The following is a 23059-nucleotide window of genomic DNA, read 5'->3' on the forward strand; positions in this document are numbered from 1 at the left end:
TTTATTTTTATTTATCCCCCCACCCTTGTCACTTGCTTGTTGTCTGCTCTTTGTGTCCATTCGCTGTACACTCTTCTGTGTTTTTACTTGTCTCCCTTTTTGTTGCTTCACCTTGCTGAGTCGGCACTCCGTTGCACCCCTGGGCCAGCAGCTCTCCACAGCGTGTGGGCCAACCTGCCTTCACAAGGAGGCCCCGGGATGAGAAGCCAGGGCCTCCCATATGGTAGACGGGAGCCCAATTGATGGAGCCATAGCTACGTCCTTCTATATCTTTTTTTGAAAGTTCTTTAACCTATTTCTTCAGGTGTATTAATTTGGTAATCAATTCTGTTATTTCTATTATTACCTTAGTTTAATTATAACCTAGTATTTCTAGTTTGGCAAATTTAATAGGATTATTTTGAATTTTGCTCCATCTGGTGAAGGTTAGTCAGACTTCTCAGATATTTCTATGATTTTCTGTGAATTCACATTCTTTTAGGGTTATGAGCTATCCTGGGTAATCTTGTATTCCTCAAAAGAAGCATTCAAGTCTATACTCCAGTTTGTGCCCCTCTCTCAATTAATGTTATCCAGTTCCTCAGGGAATATCGATACCCTCCTCCCTGCCTTTCTTTTAAGTACTCTCTCCCTCAAGCCACAGAAAAATGATGAGAAAGGGGGAAATACAATCGTGCTGATGTCATCTGTTCTTCATCTTGGTAGGATCAAGCTCCCACATGATATGCCAGCACGAGGGTGATGCGGTTTTTCTCTCAGGAGGGTGATGAATCTTCGAGAGAAATGTGGGAGAGAGAGAGAGGGGAAAAAAAAAAAAAAAGTAAAACCTCTGTCCAAAAAAGTAAAACCTCTCTAAAACCTAATCTGTGGAGTCTGGGCCTATTCTCTTCTGGTTTCTGTTCACCAAGACTCACTGTTGGATGATGGCCCATTTCTTTCTATTAGTTTCTCATTTCTGCCAAATTTTCCACGGCCACTGTGGTTATCTCCAGGATTGGATTCAAGGAAGTAGGCTCTGCTATTCTGCCAACTTCTCAGGTAGAGACGACTGGTGCTTATATTTCAAAGGCTTTGCTTCTAATTATGTTTGCCTTAAGGGACAGGCTGAATAAGAAATTGATAATGGTTTGTACAATTATACGGTTTCCAAGAACCTGAGAATTACCTTTTCCTTCCACCCAATTCTATTTCTCCAAATTTTCTAACAGTTGATGATAGACAGCTCATCTAGTTAGATTGGGTTATGGGAGGCCTGAGGTCACTGATTTAGTGACCATGGAATGGAGATATACATAGGCACCCAACTGAACAGCTTAATGATATGTGTATTGACTATCTGTTGGTGATGTAGATTTACCTGTAATATATGAACAGTTTTCTGAGCTGATGGTCTATATTTTGGCCTTGAATCTTAAGAGACACGGTGGGTCAAAAAGCCTTGGCTCAGCCACTGACTGCGTGATCACGGGCAAATCTTTACACATTTTGTACCTGACAAGAGTAAAATGTTATCTTTTGTACATGGGTAGCACTATCAAATTAGATGTTTGCAACAACTATATGTATGTAACTTTTTTTTTTTTTTTTTTGGTAGAGAGAGAAACATTGTGGCTTGTTCGCATTTAAAGCCCAGGGGCCTGTGAGTATTTTTCTGATAGTTACCGTTTTCCTAGGTTGTCTGGCTTTGATCTATGTCTTAGGGAACTCTTAACTGTTGCAAAGAGACAGGGCAGGTGGGCTCAGCACCTGGACCCTAATCTAAGGCAATGGGCTCGATCCCGGGTGAAGGCGTGAGGTGCAAGGCTTCGTTCGGCCTGGAGGTGCTCTCCAGCAGGGATTCCGCCCGCCGAGCGCCGGCAGCCGAGCCTCTGGGACCCTAAGGGGCCCCGGCGGGCCTGAAGAGCCGTCGCTGCCTCTTCCTCTTTCACTTGCCTCGGGGAACATGAATTCCGTCCTTCAGTTTCAATAGCACGTGCCCGGGTAGGGCCACTGAGGGAGATTTTTCGGGCCTTCTCGGGACTGTAGCTGTTACGAGGGCATTCTGCAATGGCCTGGAGTCCCAAGGTCAGGACCTTGCAAGCCGCTCCGGCAACCTATAAACTAGTTCACCTGAGGCAAGCTACATCGCTCACTGACATCGAGCAGTTGGGGAAGACTTTCCGGAGCTCTTTCCGGTGAGCTTTGATTGGCTCAAACTCACGCCAATCAAGATTTTCTGCCCAATGGGTCTTCCAGTTCCCCTGCGTAGTGACGGCAACACGCAGAGACTATCGGGAAAGAGCACAGGGGAGCATAGCATGTCCGGAAGTGGCGTTCTGCGCTGCTTCCTCCGGTCCGGGCCAATGAATTCAGCACTCGAGGCCGCCCAAGGAGGGAGCAGCATTTTGATTGGCTCTTCAGGGCAGGGGCACAGAGACTCACGGGAGCCTCGTCCAAGTGCCTTGCGGTGAGTGCCCAGTTGGCCTGTCAGTCATCTCCCCTCTCGGGCCGAGAGAGGGGGCTGGCGCCGCCCTTTCCTGGGCGGGTGGACGGCGGGGCCGGGAGGCCGCAGGGGCGGGGGCGGGGCCGCGGCGTCCGAGCCGCACCGTGCCTCCGCGGCGGGCCGTGGGGAGGGGCCGGGCGCGCGGGGTCGCGCGGCGGGGCCTGGGCGGGGGCGGGGCCGCGGGCGGGGCCGCGGGCGGGGCGGGGCCGGCGGAGGCGGAAGCGGCGAGCGGGCTTGAGCTCGAGCGGAGTCGGAGCGGCGGCCGACCGTCCGCGCCGGCGGAGCGTCGTCGGTGGGGTTGGCCGGGGCGGGCGGGCCGCGGGCCGGGGATCGAGGCCGGGGAGCGGGCGGCGGGCGGGCCTCGGCCCGGGCTGAGCTCCCGCCCCCGTGCAGTGCCGGGGAGGATGCGGCCGGGGACCCCGGGGCGGGGCGGGCGGCGCCGGCTGCAGCGTTAGCGCCCGGCGCGGGGCGCGTGCGGGTGGGCGGCGGCGGCGGCATGAGGCTCGGGGCCGGCGCCTGCGGGAGGGAGGCGCTGCCGGCGGCCCGGCCGCTCCCGCTGCAGCCGCTCGCCGGGCTCGCCGGGCCCTGCGCGCGGGGCCGCGGCTGCTGCCGTCGCGGGCGCCGCCCGTGCCGCCGCCTCTGGTGACCGCTGGCCGTGCCGCCGCCGGCGGCTTCACCCGCGCCCTCCCCCAGGACGCCGGCGCGGAGCCCCGGCCCTTGCGCCCGGACGCGGAGGCCGCGCCGCGGGGCCGGGCGGCGGCGAGGCCGGAAGATGGCCTGGGTGCTCAAGATGGACGAGGTGATCGAGTCGGGGCTGGTGCACGAGTTCGACGCCAGCCTCTCGGGCATCGGGCAGGAGCTGGGCGCCGGCGCCTACAGCATGAGGTACCGGGGCCGGGGCGGGCGGCGGGCGGCGGGCTCTGCGGCCCTGGGCCTCGGGTCGGCGCGGCCGCGCCGGGCGCTGCTGCACAGGCCTGCCCCGGAGCGGGCGGCGGGCGTGGGAGGAGGCCTGCGACCCGGGCGCTGTCCCCGGGGGACAACTCGCCGCGCTCTTACGGCGGCTTCTGGAGGTGCGGGAGCCCGTGCAAGCCCGGCCGCCCCTCGGAGTACGAAATGGCAGGACTTGCAGTGGGAAAACCCTCGCCTCCGTGCTGGTGTCATTACCTGCTTTGTAGCCCTACGCCTAGTTCTGCCCGCCTGTGTGTTTTAATCACTTGGTCTTACAAGAGTAAATTATTGTATTATAGATGGAAGAGTGGCAGCAAGAGAGAAAGCACATTAACTTACTTGTTTTTAATTGTTTCAAAATGGGATTTCTCATTTCGGGACTCCCTTCTCGGCCATTTCCTTTTGAAGGGGGCTTAAAGATGCAGCGATTGCCCCACAAACAATAATAGTTTGTTTAGTCTGGGCTGTCATTCATTTTGTTTAAGTTTGGGAAGTTGAACCAGATCGGGACTTAATCTCTGGCCTTTAGCCTGGAGAATACTGTTTTTTTTTGTTTTTGTTTTTTTATTTTAAACTCATAGCAGTTTGGCAGCTAGCTCATTTTATTTTTTAGTAGGTTATTGAAATATAATTTACATACCATAAAGTTGATTTCTTTAAAGTCTACCATTCAGTGACTTGGCAGCTCTTTATTACTGTGAATTAAGTGAAGCTTTCCAGATGCTGTGTTCTTTAAAGTAATGCCTGAAGTCTGAAGTGCTGTACAGTCTCCCAGTAGCTTTCATGCATCCATCTCACAGCATTTCTAGGGAAAGCCAGGGAACCTAAATGTCCTGAAGAAGAAAGACTGCAGGACCAGAGCAGGCCTAGAATGTTGGGGGCTGCTCTCGGAGGGAATGCGGCCTTTAAATCTTAAAGGGAAACTCTGGATCATAAAGACCTCGGGGAAAGGTGGAGACATTTCTTGGAGTGAGGAAGCGAGTGGTGGAAAGCAATTTAAACTGGGAGTTCAAACCCCAGCCCCTGGCTCTGAATTGGCTGCTGCGGGGTCTACCTGAACTTGGCACCTCCACTCTCTGCAGTCCTGCAGCTAGAGAGCTCTAGAGGAGGTTGTTTATTTTCTAGAAAAACTCTCAGTTGTTGAGGAAGTTGAGTTATGGAAAGTCACGGGGGTCACCCCAGACGGAAGTACCAGAGGCAGTGCCTCTAGTGAAAACACACGCCTGGCTTGGGGCCCTGGCTTCGCTTGAAACCTTGAGCTGGCAGTGAAGGTGTCAGAAGGCCTGTGAAGCAAGTTCAATATGTGTCCATTTTCTCTTGCTTCTCAAGTATGGTAAAATGGAGGTTTGCTACCGAAAACTTTGCTTATTGAGGATTATTTTGATCTTTTGCTTTTTCCTAGGGTTTCTCTTGAAATTTACCATTGTTTTAGTGATTCAACCAGCTAATTAATATAATAAACTTCTATTTGTTTTATTTCTGTGAAAAGGACATAAAATCTTGATGATATTAAGCTTTTTCCTGAGGTATTCTTAAAATAACGCCTGGCATCTTTGTAATTCTTTGTCCTAACTTGCTCTGCGGGGGATACTTTTTTACCTTGGATGTTTTTGGTTGTATCCTTTAGTCTGAATTTTCAAGTAACTTTGAAAGAGATGATCACTTTCAAGGAGTTTAGTAATATTTTCATACTTAATTGGATCTTCAAAAACTAAGAGGAGTTGATGAGTGTACTTGCCTCCTGCAAATCAGACTTAGGAAATTCCAAATTTAGTAAATTAACGTGATAAGAAAGTCTGAAGAAGGCTTGAGACTGTTACCAAGCTCCTTGGGTTGCACTTTGCTTGGGCCTAGACGCCTGGGAGTGCTGGCGTACCCATATTCTCCAGGTTGAAGTTTACTATTTTCTGTTTGGGCAGCCAGTCTTTTCCATTAGCATGAAATGGGAAGTAAGGCTGTTGGTGTGTATCTTTCCCTTTTATTTGTCATAAGTTCAAGAAGTAAACTTGAGGCTCTAAACCTGAGGAAACTATTGGCAAAGTGATTTCTTAATAAAAATTTACTTGGTTAGGGGAGTAGATGTAGCTCAAGTGGTTGAGCTCCTGCTTCCCATGTCTCTGGTACCTCCTAAAAACAAAAACAACAATAGAAAAAAACTGTCTTGGGAGAGCAGGTTGGGGAACGGATGTAGCTCCGTGACTGAGTGCCTGCTTCCCATTGTCAAGGTCCTAGGTTCAATTCTCAGTACCTCCTAAAAATTTTTTACTTTGTAGCCAGCTTTCCATTTTTCTTTCAAAGTGAAGAGTGCTTATTGTATTTGCTTTTTTTTTTTTTTAAGATTTTAAACATTTATTTACCGCCCCCCACCAACTTGCAGCTTGCTTGCTGTCTGCTCTTGTGTCTGTTCATTGTGTGTCCTGTGCCTGCTTGTCTCCCTTTCTTGTGTCATCTTGCTGCACCAGCTTTCCTCGGGTGCAAGTCCGCTTGCCTTCACAGGGGGGCCCTGGTACGCAAACCCAGGGCGTCCCATATGGTTGACGGTAGCCCAATTGATTGAGCCACAGCTGCTTCCCCAAATTTGCTTTTTGGATGGCTTAAAATAAGAGGTATTTCTTAAGACTTCTAAAAAAGAAATGGTTCCTTAGCATTTTGGAAGATAGTTTGAAAGAAATGGGTTCTGTAAATAGTCTGCCTTAAGTAAAAAATAGATTTGTGTTAGTGCGGGCTGATAGTATGGGAGATATGTTGAAGCCAATTTCTGATTTTACTTTTGCTTCTTCCCTTTTTTCCCTTTGCACCAGTTCTCATTTTGTGTGTATGTGTGCTGTGTTTAATTGTATGTGTTTAACACACTTGTATATGAGATGTAAGCTGCTGTAGATTTTTTGTGTTTTTTTTTAAAGATTTTATTTTTTAATTTATTTGTGTCCCACCCCCCAACCCCCCGCCGCTTGTGCTCGCTGTCTGCTCTCTGTGTCCATTCACTGTGCGTTCTTCTGTGTCTGCTTGTCTTCTTGTCTTCTCTTTAGGAGGCACTGGGAACCGATCCCGGGACCTTCTGACGTGGGATAGAGGCACTCAGTTGCTTGAGCCATCTTAGCTCCCTGGTTTGTTGTGTCTCTCATTGTCTTTCCTCTGTGTCTCCTTTTTTGTTGTGTCATCTTGTTGTGTCGGCTCTTCACGTGGCCCAGTTCACCTCGCCGGCCAGCTCACCTTCACCAGGAGGCCCTGGAAACTGAATCCGGGACCCTTCATATGGTAGACAGGAGCCCAGTCACCTGAGCCGTATCCACTTCTCTGTAGATTCATTTTGAATTGAGGCATGTCATAACATTTTTTTTCAGAAATGGATTTTAAAATCGTAGCTACAATATTAGGATTTTAGAGAAGGACAGAGGGACCTAGAAACCTTCTAGACCAATTCTTCCCTTATAAATGAGTAACTGAAGCTCATAATTGTTAAAGTGATTGGCGTATGTGACCAGTCAGTGGCATTACCATCCCAAATAAAGGCTGGGTATTCTCCCTGAATGAAGGCTGAAACCCATTGTAACTTGAAATCTGGGTCATTCATGTTTGTGAAGTAAGGAGCAGATAACCAAATGGCCTTTAAAAATAAAACTCATTAAAGCTTCCCTAAGATGGCCATTTGGATTACCTGGTGATTTTCTTTCCATCTCATTGTGCATATGAATTTTATAATTGGTAGCAAATTAATTTTCAGGATTTGGGGTCAGTATTGAGCTGTGGTTTTGAAGATAATAAGGAGTGATGACAACTTTTTCTGATTATGCTTGTAAAAACTTTGACATTAAATTATACCCTTATAAAGGACATTTGTCTGAGCCCTATTTGTTAAACTTCACTGTGGTATAAATTTGTTTTGAAACAAAAGGTACACATTACTGCACATATTCAGAAATGGAGGTGGATCCATATTTCACATATAATTTGCTAAATTAAAACTTCTTTGAAGTGAAGACAAATTTTCTATATTGATTAAAAGGTTGAAATATCAGATTACAGACTGTGAGGTATCAGGAAAATGTCTGCTTTGATCACTGTTAAGTAAGAAAAAGATTAGTAAAGTTAGGGTTTATTAAATTCTCTCTTGATCTCATGCTAAAGCAGAATGTCTCTGAGCAGGTGGCATGTCTTAGAAGTATAGAAAAATTTGAGAATTTATCAGAGTTTTTTAGTCTATTATAAAATTTTAATCCATTGGGCATACAATGCCATAGGCAACAATTTTTATATAACTTCTAATTTAAGCTTTAAAAACCTTTTTCTGAATAAAATCTTCTCTGTAGTCCAGGAAATAATTTTAAAAAATAAATTAGTGTTTTAAAAACAGTTTAATTTCAGATTATAGCATCTACATTGTTTTTAAAATGTATTACTGTAAAGCGGGGGTTGGCAAATACAAACCTTTTCTGTAAAAGGTTAGATAGTAAATATTTTAGATTTTACAGGCATAGTTTTTTGCTGTAGGTTCTGTGACTGCATTTAAAGGAAGTACTATAATATTTATTTTGCTTGCTTTGGAACAGATGTAGTAGTTAGATATGAAACTGTTCTGGTTGAATTTTGATGGTGGAGTCTTTTTTTAAAACAACTTTCTGTTTTTCTTTTGGAAATTGTGAAATTGCTGCCTTGATATATGAACTATGACAAAACTGTGGTTTTAAAAAAATTTATATATTGTTTTTAAAAAATTTTTTAACTAAAAAAAACAAGTTCACATATATCCTTCAGCCAGTTCCCTCTACTTAAATAACTGAGTACAATGCTCAAAATCAGTAAATTAATCTTAATGCAATGCTATCATTTAAAGCATATGCTTTATTTAGATTTCAATTTTTTTCTCTGATTTCTTTTTCTATTCTAGCTTCCAATCCAGTATCCCAGCATGCCATTTAGTTTTTTTCTCCTGTGATAATTCCTTATTTTTTCTTTTTCCTTTATAACTTTGTCAATTCTGATGAGTACTGGTCAAAATCTTATGTGTATTGTATACTGAGGGGTATAGATATCTTTTTTTTTTTTTAATTTTAATGACGTATATATAACCTAAAATTTAAACACATTCAGATATATAATTCAGTAGCGTTCATTACATTCACAGTGTTTTGCTACTGTCACTGTCATGTGTTCTAGATACTTAAAATATTTCCTTCCAAATTTAAAAACATAGCCGTAATTAGAACTCAAGCAGGTTAACTAGCCTGTGCAAATGGGAGAGGCGGGATGTGAAATTCAGTGCTAGGGTCTGACTTCTTTCCACTGCACCTGGCTGCCTTCTGATTGTCTTTTTGTTGTTAAATGGAAAAATTTCTTTATATATACTGGATATTAATCCTTTATTGTATATGTGCTTTCCAAATATTTCCTCCCATTGTGTAGATTGTCTCAGTTTTTGATCACATAGTTGAGCTTTCAATCATCAGAGCATTTTCATTATTTCAATAATAGTAAACAAAAAATAAACAAGGAAAGTTTTCACCTCTCAGTCTCTCTGTTTCCCCTGCTGTACTTGGCTGCTATTTTTATAAATTGATTTATATTTACATTTTATATAAATGGAAGCATACAATATTACACAGTATATTTATTTCATAGTAACACAGTCACACAGTATTTGTCCTTTTGTGGCTGGCTTGCTTCGCTCAACATAATGTCTTTCAGGTTCATCCATGTTGTCATGTGCTTCACGACTTCATTTCTTCTTAAAGCTGCATAATAGTCCATTGTGAGACTATACCACAATTTATCTGTTCATCAGCTGATGGACACCTGGGTTTCCAACTTTTGGCAATCCAGAATAGTACCGGTATGAACATCAGTATGCAGATATGTCTTTGTCACTGCTCTCAGTTCTTCAGGAAATATATAGTAGTGGTATTGCAGGGTCATGTGGCAAATTGATATTTAACTTCTTTAGGAACTGCCAGACAGTCCTCCACAATGACTGAGCCATTCTGCATTCCCACCAATGTAAATAAGTGTTCCTATATCTCCACATCCCCTCCAACACTTGTAGTTCTCTGTCTTTTAATAGTGGTCATTCTCATAATTGTGAAATGGTATCTCATTGTAGTTTTGATTTGCATTTCCCTAATCATTAGTAATGTCGAACATTTTTTCATGTGGGTTTTTTTTTTTTTTTAACATTTTCATGTGTGTGTTTGTTGTTTTTTTTTCTTTTGGCCATTTGTAGTTCTTCTTTGGACAAATATCTATTCAAGACTTTTGCCCATTTTTTAATTAGGTTGTCTTTATTGTTGTTGTAACATCTCTTTATATATTGTGGATATTAAACTCTTATGGGACATGTGATTTCCAAATATTTTCTGCCATTGAGTTGACTTCTTTTTCACCCTTTTGACAAAGTCCTTTGAGGTGCAGAAGTGTTTAATTTTGAGGAGGTCCCATTTACTTTTTTTGTTGTGTGTGCTTTGGGTGTAAGGTCCAAGAAACCACCATCCTACCACAAGGTCTTTAAGATGTTTTCCTACATTTTCTTCTAGTAGTTTTATGGTCCTGGCTTTTATATGTAGGTCTTTGATCTATTTTGAGTTGATTCTTGTATAGCGAATGAGATAGGGGTCCTCTTTCATTTTTTGGTTATGGATATCAGTTCTCCCAGCACCATTTGTTGAAGAGACTGTTTTTGTCCCATTGACATAGTCTTGGTAGGTTTGTCAAAAACCAGTTGAGCGAATAGGTGAGGGTTTATTTTCGGTCTTGCAATTCTGTTCTACTGATTGAGGTGCCTATATGCCAGTACCACGCTTTTTGACCACTGTGGCTTTGTAATATGTTTCAAGGTCAAGCAGTGAAATTCCTCCCATGTTGCTCTTCTTTTTTAGAGTGTTCTTGGCTATTTGGGTGCTGTACTCTCATTTTATACTCTTGGATCAGATTTGTTAATACTTAATTTAGGATTTTTGCGTATATTTTCAAGTCAGAAATGATCCCTTAATTTTCTTTACTGCTTATCTTCTTACCTAATTTTGACTTCAAAACTACATTAGTCTTATAAAATGAGTTGTGAAGTATTTCCTGTATTTCTATTATTTTGAAGAGTTTGTGTGAGAGACCTGTCTTTGAAAGTTTAGTAGAACTCATTTGTTTAACCATTATAGGCCAGGCAGGAGTTTTCTTTAGAGGAAAAATTTTCACCACAATATCGCTCTCTGTAGAATTTTTAAAGCTTTTCCTTTCTTCTTTTGAAGAAAGTTTTGATAAGTTATTTTCTAGAAAATTGTTTACTTCATATTTTCAAATATGTTGGCATAATGTTGGCAGTATCCTCAGCTTTTTCATTTTGTAACATTTTTCATTTATACTCATTTGTGTCTTCTTTTTTTGTTCAATCTCTAGACATACTAGAGATAGACTTTTTTTTCCCTTTTTTTTCTTTTTTTAAAGGGTATATTAGACTGATCCTTTAATGTTCTTGATACTTGTTTATCAGACACTATAGGAATCTCTAGATTTTCATGGCCTCCTCTTCCTGTATTCTGATCTACACAAGGCTCTGTACCTCCTCTTTTCTGTACACTTTTTGGTAATCACTGCTGTTTACTACTACTTAAGATTCTTCCACTTTGCTCTCTGGAATTTTCAGTCCATCATCAGAAAGTCCCCTACATGGTCAACTTTGTCTCTCTCTCTCTGTCTCTATGTATGTATGTATGTATGTATTAGCTACCGGGGCCTGGGGATTGACTGGAGACCCCTTATGTGTGGGAAGCCAGCGCTCAACCACTGAGCCACATTGGCTTCCCTGAGTTAGCTCTGAGTTACTGCTTTTTTCTTAGATTTTGGCCTCAAATTTCCTTACTATTTGGTTAGTACTTTAGTACTTTTAAGAATATATGGGGGAAACGGACTTTGGCCCAGTGGTTAGGGCGTCCGTCTACCACATGGGAGGTCCGCGGTTCAAACCCTGGGCCTCCTTGACCCGTGTGGAGCTGGCCATGCGCAGCGCTGATGCGCGCAAGGAGTGCCGTGCCACGCAAGGGTGTCCCCCGCGTGGGGAAGCCCCACGCGCAAGGAGTGCGCCGGTGAGGAAAGCCGCCCAGCGTGAAAAGAAAGAGCAGCCTGCCCAGGAATGGCGCCGCCCACACTTCCCGTGCTGCTGACGACAACAGAAGTGGACAAAGAAACAAGACGCAGCAAATAGACACCAAGAACAGACAACCAGGGGAGGGGGGGGGGGAATTAAATAAATAAATAAATAAATCTTTAAAAAAAAAAAAGAATATATGTGAGGAAGTGAGTGTGGCTCCCATTTACCATATGAGAGGTCTTGGGTTCGGTTTCTGGGGCCTGGTGAAGGCGAGCTGGCCAGCATGGAGAGCTCACGCAACAAGATGATGCAACAAAAAAGAGACACAGAGGAAAGACAATGACAGACACAGCAAAACCAGGAGCTGAGGTGGCTCAAGCGATTGAATGCTTCTCTCCCATGTCAGAAGGTCCTGGGATTGGGTCCCAGTGCCTCCTAAAGAGAAGCTGAGAAGGGAAGACAAGCAGATACAGAGTAACGTGCAATGAATGGACACAGAGAGCAGACAGCAAGCACAGGCGGCAAGAGCGGGGGAGATAAATAAAATAAGTCTTTAAAAATATATATGTATGTATATTGCAGGTTTTTTTAAAAAAAGATTTATTTACTCATTTCTACCCTCCCTCCCACTCTCTGTTCTCTGTGTCCATTCACTGTGTGTTCTTCTGTGTCTTCTTGTATTCTCATTAGGTGGCTCCAGGAACTGATCCTGGGACCTTTCGGAGTGGGAAAGAAGCACTCATTCTCTTGCGCCACCTCAGCAACCTGGTCTGCTGTGTCTCTTATTGTCTCTCCTCTGTGTCTCTTTTTGTTGTGTCATCTTGCTGTGCCAGCTTTCCGTGTGGGCCAGCATTGCTGTGCGGGACAGCACTCCTGTGGGGGACAGCACACTGCGTGGGCCACCTCTCCACTCAGACCAGCTTGCCATGTGGCCAGCTTGCCTTCACCAGGAGGCCCTGGGTGTCAAACCCTGGATCTCCCGTATGGTAGATGGGAGCCTAATTGTTTGAGCCACATCTGCTTCCCTATTGCAGCTTTTTTTTGCTGTTTCTTTTGGCTTGTTCTCAGGGAGGGTGGAGAGGGGGAGGGTAGAGATAGGTCTGAATTACTTATCCTGTCATTTCTGAATCTTTGTTCAGTTCTCTCAGTAATATTTCCATCCTGCTTTTCTCCCTTTTCTCTTGCATCTGTTAGAATTTTCATTTAGCTTCCAAATGTGTATTAGCTATCTTTTTGTCATTAAAAAAATTCATGTTTAACTTTTTTTTTGACTAGTTAATGTAAAGGGTATATGAAAAGGGTATATAAGTTCTCTCCCTTGAACTGGTTCTCCCCCACCCTCGATCCCCTGCCATTCAGTTGTCTTCACTATAGGCAGTTAATATTGCTGAGTTTTTGTGTGTCCTTTTACAAATTGTCATTGATTTTTGTCACTGGTCAATTGTCCTTGATTTTTTTAAAAAAATTGTAACTATTTTTAGGTTTATTTTATTTATTTGTTGCCCACCCTCGTTATTTGTGCTTGCTGTCTGCTTTGTCTTCTCTTTAGGAGGTACAGGGAACTGAACCTGGGACCTCCCATGTGGGAGAGGAGGCTTGAGCCACCTTTGCTACCTGCTTTTTTTGTCTCATTGTGTTTCTTGTGTCATCTTACTGCGTTGACTCACTGCACCAGCTTGCCATCTTGCTTATCTTCTCCAGGAGGTACTAGGAACAAAACCCAGTACCTCCCATGTGGTAGGCAGGAGCTCAGTTGCTTGAGCCATATCCACTTCCCCTATAACTTTATTTTTTTACCAGTTTTAGGTTTATAAAAAAATTGAACAGAAAATACAGGTACTTCCCATATATCTACTCTCTGCTGACACAGTTTCCCCTATTATTAACATCTTGTATTTATGTGGCACATTTGTTACAATTGATGAACCAATTTTGATACATTATTATTAACATAAGTTCATACATTAAGGTTCACTCCTTGTGTTGTTCAGCTGTGTTTTGACAGATACATAATGTTAGGTATTACAATATCACACAGAATCATTTCATTGCCCCAAAAATCTTGTGCTCCATCTAGTCATCCCATCTTCCTTTCCCCTGATCACTGGCAACATTAAACTTTTTTATTTCTGTCTTTGTTTTAATATATTTTAAATTTATTTTTAAAAGATACATAGATTACACAAAATGTTACTTGGAAAATATAGGAGGTTCCCATATACCCCACTCACCCTCTCCCCACTTTTCCCACATCAACTTCTTTCATCAGTGTGGCACATTTCATTGCATTTGATGAGTACATTTTGGAGCCTGCTGCACAGCATGGATTATAGTTTACATTGTCGTTTACATCTCTCCCAGTCCATTCAGTGGGTTATGGCAGGATATATAATGTCCTACGTCTCTCCCTGCAGTATCTTTCAGGACAACTCCAAGCCCTGAACTAAATGTTTTATTGTATCTATAGTGTTGCCTTTTTCAGAATGTCATATAGTTGGAATCATACAATATGTAGCCTTTTCAGACTGGCTTTTTTCACTTAGCAATATGCATTTAAGTTTCCTCCATGCCTTTTCATGGCTTGCTAGCTCATCTCTTTTTCAGCTAAATTATATCCCATTGTATGGTGTCTTGGTACATTTTGTTTATCCATTCACCTATTGAAGGATGTCTTGGTTGCTTCCAGTTTTTAGCAATTATGAAATAAAACATAAGTATTTGTGTGCAGATTTTTGCGTGGATTTAAATTTACAACTCAGGGTAGATACCAAGGAACAGGTGGTATCTCATTGTTGTCTTAGTTTGCAATTTCATAATACCATATGATGTTAAGCTCTTTTCTTATGCTTATTTTCCATTTGTATATATTTGGTAAGGTGTCTGTTCAGATCTTCGGCTCATTTTAAAAAATTGGGTTGTTTGTTTTCTTGTTGTTTGAAGAGTTCGTTGTACGTTTTGGATACAAATCTTTGTCAGATATGTGCTTTGTAAATATTTTCTCCCAGTCTGTGACTTGTCTTTTTTCTTAACTGTGTCTTTCCCAAAGCAGAAGTTTCAGTTTTAATGAAGTCCAGTTTGCCATTTTTTCTGTCAGGAGTCAGTCCTTTGGAGTTGTATGGAAGAAGTCGCCATCAAACCCAAGGTCACCTAGATTTTCTCCTTTGTTGTCTTCTAGAAGTATTATTGTTTCACATTTTACATTTTGGTCTCTGATCCATTTTGGTTTAATTTTTGTGAAAGGTGTAAGGTCTTTGTCTAGATTAATTTTTTCATGTGGCTTTCCAGTTGTTCCAGCACTATTTCTTGAATAGTCCCCTTTCTCCGTTGAATTGCCTTTGCTCTTTTGTCAAAGATCACTTGACTGTATTAGTGTATTTCTGGCTCTCTGTTCTCTTCCACTGGTTTGTCTAGTCGTTCACCAATAGAACTCTGTCTCGATTACTGCAGCAGTGTAGTAGGGTACTGTAAGTCCTATGAATTTGTTGCTTGTCTTGGCTGTTCTATGTCTTTTGTTTTTCCATATCAACTTTAGAATTGGTTTTTCAATTGCTACAAAATAACTTGCTGGGATTTTGATTAGAATTGCATTGAATCTGTAGATCAGGTTGGGAAGAAGTGTCTTCTTAACAGTATCAAGTCTTCCTCTCTGTGAACATGGAATATTCTCATTTGTTTCATCTTCTTTGATTTCTTTCAAATTATCTGTTTTGATTATTCCTAAGTATTTTGTTTTTTGATGCAAAATGTAGATGCTGTTGCGCTTTTAATTTAAAATTCCAATTGTTCGTTGCTGGTATGTAGGAAAGCAATTGGCTTTTTAAAATTTTATAATTACCCACTTGTATTTTTAACTTTTATTTTGAAATAATTTCAAATTTACAGGACAGTTGGAAAAATAATAAAATTTTATACAGACTGCTCCAACATACTCCCACCCAGATACCAGGCCCCAACTTAACGTTTTGCCTCATTTGCCATATCATTCTATCTCTCCATCTATCTGTCCATCTATCGCTCCATCTGTCTGTCTTTAGCTATCTGGCTATCTATTTTCTAAACATTTGCCAGGAGGTTGCATACATCTTGCTCCTTGAACACTTATTATATGTCCCAATATGTCCTTTTTGTCCTTTTCTTCTCCTTCTCCATTATTAGCCCCAGACCAAGATCATGGATTGCGTTTATTATCATTGTCTTTTTAATTGCTCTTTTTCTTTTTTCCTTTAAGAACAGCTTTATGGTGGTATAATTGACATGCCATAACATTTACCCTTTTTAAGTGTACAATTTAATGACTTTTTTGGGTAAATTTATAGAGTTGTGCATAATCACCACAATCCAGTTTTAGAACATTTCTCACATCCCAAAAAGATCTCTTGTGCCCATATTTAGCCTGTCTCCATTCCTACCCCAAGCCAGACAACCACTAATATGCTTTCTGTCTCTGTAGATTTGCCTTCTCTAGACATTTCATGTAAATGGAAATATACAATGTCTTTTGCATCTGGCTTCTTTCACACAGCGTAATATTTTGAGGTTCATCCATCTTGTAACATGTATCTGTAATAATTTGTTTCCTTTTATTGCTGGAAATATTTTATGGTTCATTCACTAGTTGGTGGACATTTGAATTGCTACTATTTTGCCTTTTTTTTTTTTAAATGCTGGAGACACATGTACAATTTTCCCATCTCAACCACTCAAGCATGAACTATTTGGTGGCATTAATTATATTCCTGTTCCTGACCATTTTAAAAAATATTAGTCTTTCATTTTGAGATGATAGATTTAGATTCATATGCAGTTGTAAGATATAAAACAGAGATCCCTTGTACTCTTTACCCCATTGCCCCAATGGTAACATCTTGCATAACCGTACTTCAGTATCACAACCAGGATACGGACGTTTATGCAGTCAAGGTGCAGGGTTTCCATTACCACAAGGATTCCTCCTTATGTTGCCCTTTTATAGCCACACCGGTTTCCCTCCCTCCCCAACCCTTCCTTAATTGCTGGCAGTCATTAATCTGTTCCCTCCCAGGGCTTTATTTCTTCCTTCCCAGTCTGCATACTCTTTATTTCCTTATTTGATTGCCTTGGCTAGGATTTTTGCAGTACGATGTGGAATAGGAGTGGTAAGAGGGGATATCCTTGCCTTAGTCCTGATCTTAGGGTTGATTTTTTAAAAATTTAATTTCTCTCCCCTTCACCCCCAACCCTCCTGTTGTCTGTGTCCATTCACGTGTGTTCTTCTGTGTCCACTTGTATTCTCATCAGCGGCACTGGGAATCTGTTTCTCTCTTTGTTGCATCATCTTGCTGCATCAGCTATCCCTCTGTGTGCAGCGCCTCTCCTGGGCAGGCTGTGCTTCTTTCACACAGGGTGGCTCTCCTTGTGGGGGCACACTCCTTGCATGTGGACTCCCCTACATGGGGGACACCACTACATGACATGGCACTTCTTGCGTGCATCAGCACTGCGCATGGGCCAGCTCCACATGGGTCAAGGAGGCCCCGGGTTTGAACCGCGGACCTCCCATGTGGTGGGTGGATGCCCTATCCATTGGGCCAAGTCTGCTTCCCAGGGTTGATTTTTAATTTATTGTATTTTGGTTTGTATGGAGGGGAATTTTGGCTACTTGTTGATTTCCTTTATGGCCTTTTTCATGGTCATTTGTCCCTATTACATGTATACAGTACTTTAGGAAAAATCGTCTTCTGTATTGCCAGGTTCAGCGTGTGGTTTTCAGGTCTTCTATAGCATTTTCATTTTGGAAGCTTAATTTTATCCCCTGTATTAAAATTTGCTACTGTGTAGATCTTTCAGTTTTGCCTTTTAAAATATACCTTTTGGTTTTCATATTTTGAGGCCAGGAAATTTTTAAAATATATTTTTTATTTATTTTTGAAAGATACATAGATTACATAAAATGTTACATAAAAAATATATAGGGGATTCCCATATGCCACACTCCCTACACCTCCACTTTTCCCACATTAACGGCTTCTTTCATTAGTGTGGTACATTCATTGCAATTGATGAGCACATTTTGGAGCATTTCCATAAGGCATGGATTTACACTCTCTCCCACTCCATTCTGTAGGTTTTGGGAGGATGTATAATGTCCAGTGCCAGTCTTTGCTATGTCATTCAGAACAATTCCAAGCCCTGAAAATGTCCCCATATTACACCTCTTTTCCTTCTTGCTGCCTTCAGCAACTCCAGTCTCTACATCACTGTCTCTACATCAATGATACACTTTCTTCCATTGCTAGAATCACAATAAGTCTATAGTAGAATACCCATAAATTCATTCTAGTCCATATTTTATTCCCTAGTCCTGAGGACTCTGGGATGGCGATGCCCACTCCACTTCTAATTGAGAGGGGGCTTTGATCCCATATGGCTGATGGATGGGACTCTCTTGCTTGAGGTTGTAGACTCTCTTGGTTCCTTGGTGAGGTGGTTGTCCTTCCTTACCTTGTTAGTTGCCCTGGGTGAGTCCAGTGAATTGGAGAATAGGTGTTGCAACTCTGCTGAGGCTCAGTGAGGCCATGAGGCCAGAAATTTGATGTATTGCAGGATCAGGATTGTTGTAGCTTCCTTGTAAGCTTTTTTAAATTCAGAAATATCCTACTTTAATTCATTTTTAGAAATCTATTTCCATTTGTGGGATTACAAAAATGATCTAATACCAGAATTTTCATATGGTTCATCCTAGTAGAAATGATCATATTAAATTGTCTGGAGACACAGTTTTCCATTTTTATAATAATTGATGGCTATCAAGGCTATAATTAGTTCATTGATTCAACAGATGACTGAGTGTCTTCTCTGTGTTAGCTGCTGTGGTCACAAGTCAGTGCTCCCAAATGAAATTTTGGGGATGGTTATATACTTATAGGCTAGACAAACCTAATAAGTCATGTAGAATATCAGAAAATGATAGGAGATGTGGCTGTATAGAGCAGGGCGAGAGGAACTGGGAGTGTGGGAGGGAGGACTGCAGTTGTCAGTCCTCACTGTGAAGGTGGCGTTTGGATGAAATGTGCCATTGGGGCACCTAGCAGCTGAGTAAACTTTTAGAGACAGAGAGGAGAGCCAGTGGAAGGGCCAGAGGTGGAGTGTAGGAGGAGGCTGGTGTGACCAAGACGAGGGACTGAGGAAAGTAGGAGGAGAGGGGTTAGAGCAGATCTGGTAGGGCCTTCGGGGACTGTGCAAGGTCTCTGATCAGAAGAGGAAAGAAGTGATCTGACTTCTGTTGGAAAAGGATCACTCTGGCTATGTGTTAATTGGAATGTATTTTCTTCCTAATTAAGTAAAAAATTAATTGGGACTTTATTAGCAAATGATATTTCATGTGTTTGTATGTTAAGCTTGTTCAAGAGACTTTTAGACCAACCATGAGCATAGTATTTCCTTTATGGATTATTAAGGCTATATTCTAAAATGGTTATTACCTTCTAGGGTATGAAGCATATAAAATTTTATTTTCCATATGTGACTATCTATAAATAGCCATTCTTATGCTGTCCTCTGTCTTATTTTGAGGATTTGTATCTAATGATCAGTCCACGCAGTTGACATTAAGATCTTAAAATTTCTCTCCGTGTTAATTAATGTTTCGAGTCATAGGTCATTATTGTTTTCTTTGTCACTGAGAGGACTTTACGTGTGTACATATATATGATGTAAGAATATATGTATTTTATCTATCCTAAAGCCATTTTTATGCTGTTACGACTTTTTCATAGAGAGCTGTCTTAAGTCTTAAAGTACCATTTAAAGTCTCCTGAAGGTTTTTACATCTGCTCCAAAGCTGGAACTCTGTGCAACAAAACCCCTAGGGTACCGTGCTGAGAGCAGGAGGGCTGGGACTGTTTTTGGCTGTGTGGTCCCTGGTTATACTTGTATGCTGGGGAGTGTTTTGATATCTCCTAGGTACTAATAAAGAAGGAAAATATAGTCTCTTTATTTAGTCCCTTTGAATAATAAATCCAGAGCTTTAAAAAAAATAGGTGTATGGTAGAGAAAATGCAGTAGGTATAATGTTCTCTTCCAGGGTTTCCCTCGCAGTTCATTTATTTCCATATTTTGCTTTAAAATTGGACTTAATTAGAAGCAGGTAGTCAAATACATGAGTTAGTCAACAGCTTGTAGGAAAAAAAGGAAAAATAGGCAAATAAGATAAGTTTCTGATACTGGTGTTGATATAGTAGTTATTTATTTGGATATTTCATTATTTTTTGAAAAATTGAAGAATGAACCCAGAAAAGTAATTAAGATATAAGTGTACAGTTCAGTGAATTATCTCAAACACAAACACCCCCATATACACTAATGGTGGGAATATAGAATAGTGCAACAGCTTTGGAAAACTGTCTGACAATCTGTAAAAAAAAGAGTTCCATATGACCTAGCCTTTTCACTCTTAGAAATATTATATCTAGGAGAACTGAAAAAATATGCCCACAGAAAAACTTGTACACAAATATTCATGGCATCATTAATGATTCTTAATAGCCCAAAAGTGGAAGTATCCCCAATGTCCACCAACTGACAGACAAATGGATGAACAGAATGTGATATATCCATACAGCGGAGGATTATTCGATACGCAAAAGAGATGAAATACTAATACCTGCTGCAGCACGTATGAACTTTGACAATGTTATGCATGCTAAGTGAAGAAGCCAGTTAGAAAAGGCTACATATATTATGATTCCATTTACATTAATTGTCAAGGATAAGCTAATGCTTAGAGACAGAGAAGTAGACCGTTAGATGCCAGGGGCTGTGGAGGGAAGGGGTGATAGGTGTGACTGCTAACAGGACTGGGGTTTCTTTTGGGGTGATGAAAATGCCCTGGAATTAGAAAGTGGTGATGGTTGCACAACTCTCAGTTTATTAAAAGCCACTAAATTGTACACTTGGAAAGGGTGAATTTGAGGGTATGTGAATTATGTCTCAATTAAGCTGTTAGAAACAACAAAGAAACCACACCAAGCACACCCATGCACCCAAAGATTACATGGGCCAGCAGAGCCTGGAGATTAGCAGGGAACATAGATGAAGAGAGAATATAGACAGTGCCCCAGTGGCCTTCCTCCATCCCCCCAGTTAATGCCCCAAGTCATCTTGGGGGGAGAATAGCAGCAGTTTCTGTTGATTCTGTTTGCTTCTGAGAAGCAGCCTTTGTTTTAGACTAAGCATGAAGCTTTATGCTCTTAGTACTTGCCTGGCCTAACAGGGAATTTTTTGCAAAGTGCCGTTTTCATCACATGCTTCTTTGTGAATCCTTGGTGCCAAATGTGACCTGCCATTGGCAAAAATAATAGTTTTTGCCTTTCAAAACAGGTAGCTATGAACAAATGCCTTAATCGTTTTAATGGAAATATGGTAGAATTTGAAGTAACTCTTTTTAAAGGACTGTATGTTGTCAGCCTGATCTGTTACTTAATCAGCAGCATGGACATTATTAACTCTGCTACTCTGATTTTATCTGCCTAATCATAGGATCCCCCCCCCCCCGCCCCAATTAGAGGTGTGGATTATTATTTTTTGGGTGATCCAGATAAGCTTTAATACTTTTTATTCTATATTTTATTGTTTATCTTAAATTTCTTTTATTTTGAAATACTTTCAAACTTACAGGACAGTTAAAAAATTTATTTTTATGTGTACAGAATTCCAACATCCCCCTACCCCCTCCAGATACCCAGATCCACTGATTTTAACACTTTGCCACATTTGCCTGCCTGCCCCTCCCTCCCTCCATCCATTAATTATCAATCCATTTTCTGAACGCTTGAGTGTAGCTTTTATACATCTTGCTCCTTGAATACTTAATACTGCCATGTGCATTTTCTACGAGCAAGGATATTTTGTTATGTAGCTACATTAAGTGCAGTTATCAAGGTCAAGAAACTTAACATTGATATAAAACTTGGTCTTTATTCTAATTTTTTCGGATGTACCAGTAACATCCCTTTGAGCCTTTTCTCCTCCCTTGTTCAATCCCATCTAGGATCACTTACTGCATTTAATTGTCATTGTCTCTTTAGTTGCTATTTTTGTTTAATTGTGTGATTCCCAAACATACCATTCAGTGGGATTAATCACTTTCACAATATTGTGCGACCATCACTACCTTCCATTACCAAAAGCTTTCCCATTTCCCAAGTAGAAACCCTACAGCCATTGTGCATTAACTCCTTTTTCCCCCTGCTGCCCGATCCTGCGATCTGTACTCTTATCTGACTCTGTGAGCTTGTGTGTTCTCTGATATTTTCTTTTTAGTTACCATGGGCCTTACGTTTAACATTACACTTAATGTTCTAAATCTATAACAATAGTTTACTTTGATACCAGCTTAACTTCACACTATGTTGCTATACCTCCTGCCCCTCCAACCTTATGCAGTTCTTGTCACAATTACGTGTTTATGCATTATGAGTCCAAACCCACTGATTTATCATTGCATTTTATGCATTTGCCTTTTAGATCCTGTGAGAAGTTATAAACCAAAAATACATTAGTACTGGCATTTATATTTACCCATGTGTTCATCTATTGTTTCCTCATTTCCTTTAGTTCTTTGCCCATATTTTCCTTTAACTCTTTGTGTATATTTAAGACCATTTGTTAAAGTCTTGGTCTGATTATGTCCCAGATGGCGTCCTCCTTACTGATGGTTTCTTTTTTTAAAGATTGATTGATTGATTTCTCTCCTCCCCCCTCCCCCAGTTGTTTGTACTTGCTGTCTGCTCTCTGTGTCCATTCACTGTGTGCTCATCTTTTTAGGAGGCACCTGGAACGGAACCCGGGACCTCTCCTGGGGGAGGAAGGAGCCCATTGGCTTGAGCTACCTCTGTTCCCTGCTTGTTGTATCTCTCATTGTGTTTCCTCATTGTGTTGCTTTGTAGTATCGTCTTGCTGTGTCAGCTCACCGCACTAGTGTGCCATGCCAGCTTGGCGTCTTGCCTGTCTTAAGCAGGCACTGGGAACCAAACCTGGGACCTCCTGTGTGGTAGGCGGGTGCCCAGCTGCTTGAGCCACATCCTCCTCCCTGACAGTTTCTAATGCTTTAAATCTTGTCCTTTTCCTGAGCCATTACGTTCTATTTCTTTGTGTTTGTATTCTTTTATTGAAACCTAGACATTTTGATATTTTGATATTTTAATGTCCTGTCACTGGAATTTAAACTCTGAGGCATCAGTTCCTTAAGCTTGTGTCCAGCTATTGTTATGGCAGAACTTTCCTAGATTGCCAGGAGCTACATCTCCCTGCTCCCTCCACCAAAAAAAACCTTTCCTAGTTTTCCAGATAGACTGCAAACTTACACTGCAAAGCCTCTCCTTTAGGCCTCCTCCATACAGTGAGTTCAGAGAATAGCCCAAGGCCAAAGCTCAGGGGCCTTCCTGATCCCCTACCCGGGCTTCTAGGCTGTGCACGTGCAGGTGGCCTGGGGAATTCTCCCATTAACACAGTTTCAAATGCCCCTCCTCCCTGGGAAAGCGTTTCCTCATGGTATGTTCTCTAGCCAGCAAGCCCTT

The 23059-nt window shown here is 41.8% G+C and overlaps 1 protein-coding gene across 2 annotated transcripts in view; it reads left to right on the plus strand.

Annotated features, from left to right (window-relative positions):
* The first annotated feature begins 2702 nt into the window (after positions 1-2702).
* UBP1 (upstream binding protein 1) overlaps positions 2703-23059 on the plus strand; it is a 64359-nt gene continuing 44002 nt past the window's right edge. The window contains exons 1-2 of one of the 2 annotated variants that reach the window (XM_004471126.4): positions 2703-2774; positions 3176-3367. In XM_004471126.4, coding sequence (XP_004471183.1) covers positions 3255-3367 — 113 coding nt within the window. In that variant the 5' untranslated portion in view covers positions 2703-2774; positions 3176-3254. The remainder of the gene's footprint in view (positions 2775-3175; positions 3368-23059) is intronic. The other variant, XM_004471124.4, reaches the window with a different exon arrangement.

The sequence above is a fragment of the Dasypus novemcinctus genome, chromosome 31, assembly GCF_030445035.2.
Source record: "Dasypus novemcinctus isolate mDasNov1 chromosome 31, mDasNov1.1.hap2, whole genome shotgun sequence".
Lineage (NCBI taxonomy): Eukaryota > Metazoa > Chordata > Mammalia > Cingulata > Dasypodidae > Dasypus > Dasypus novemcinctus.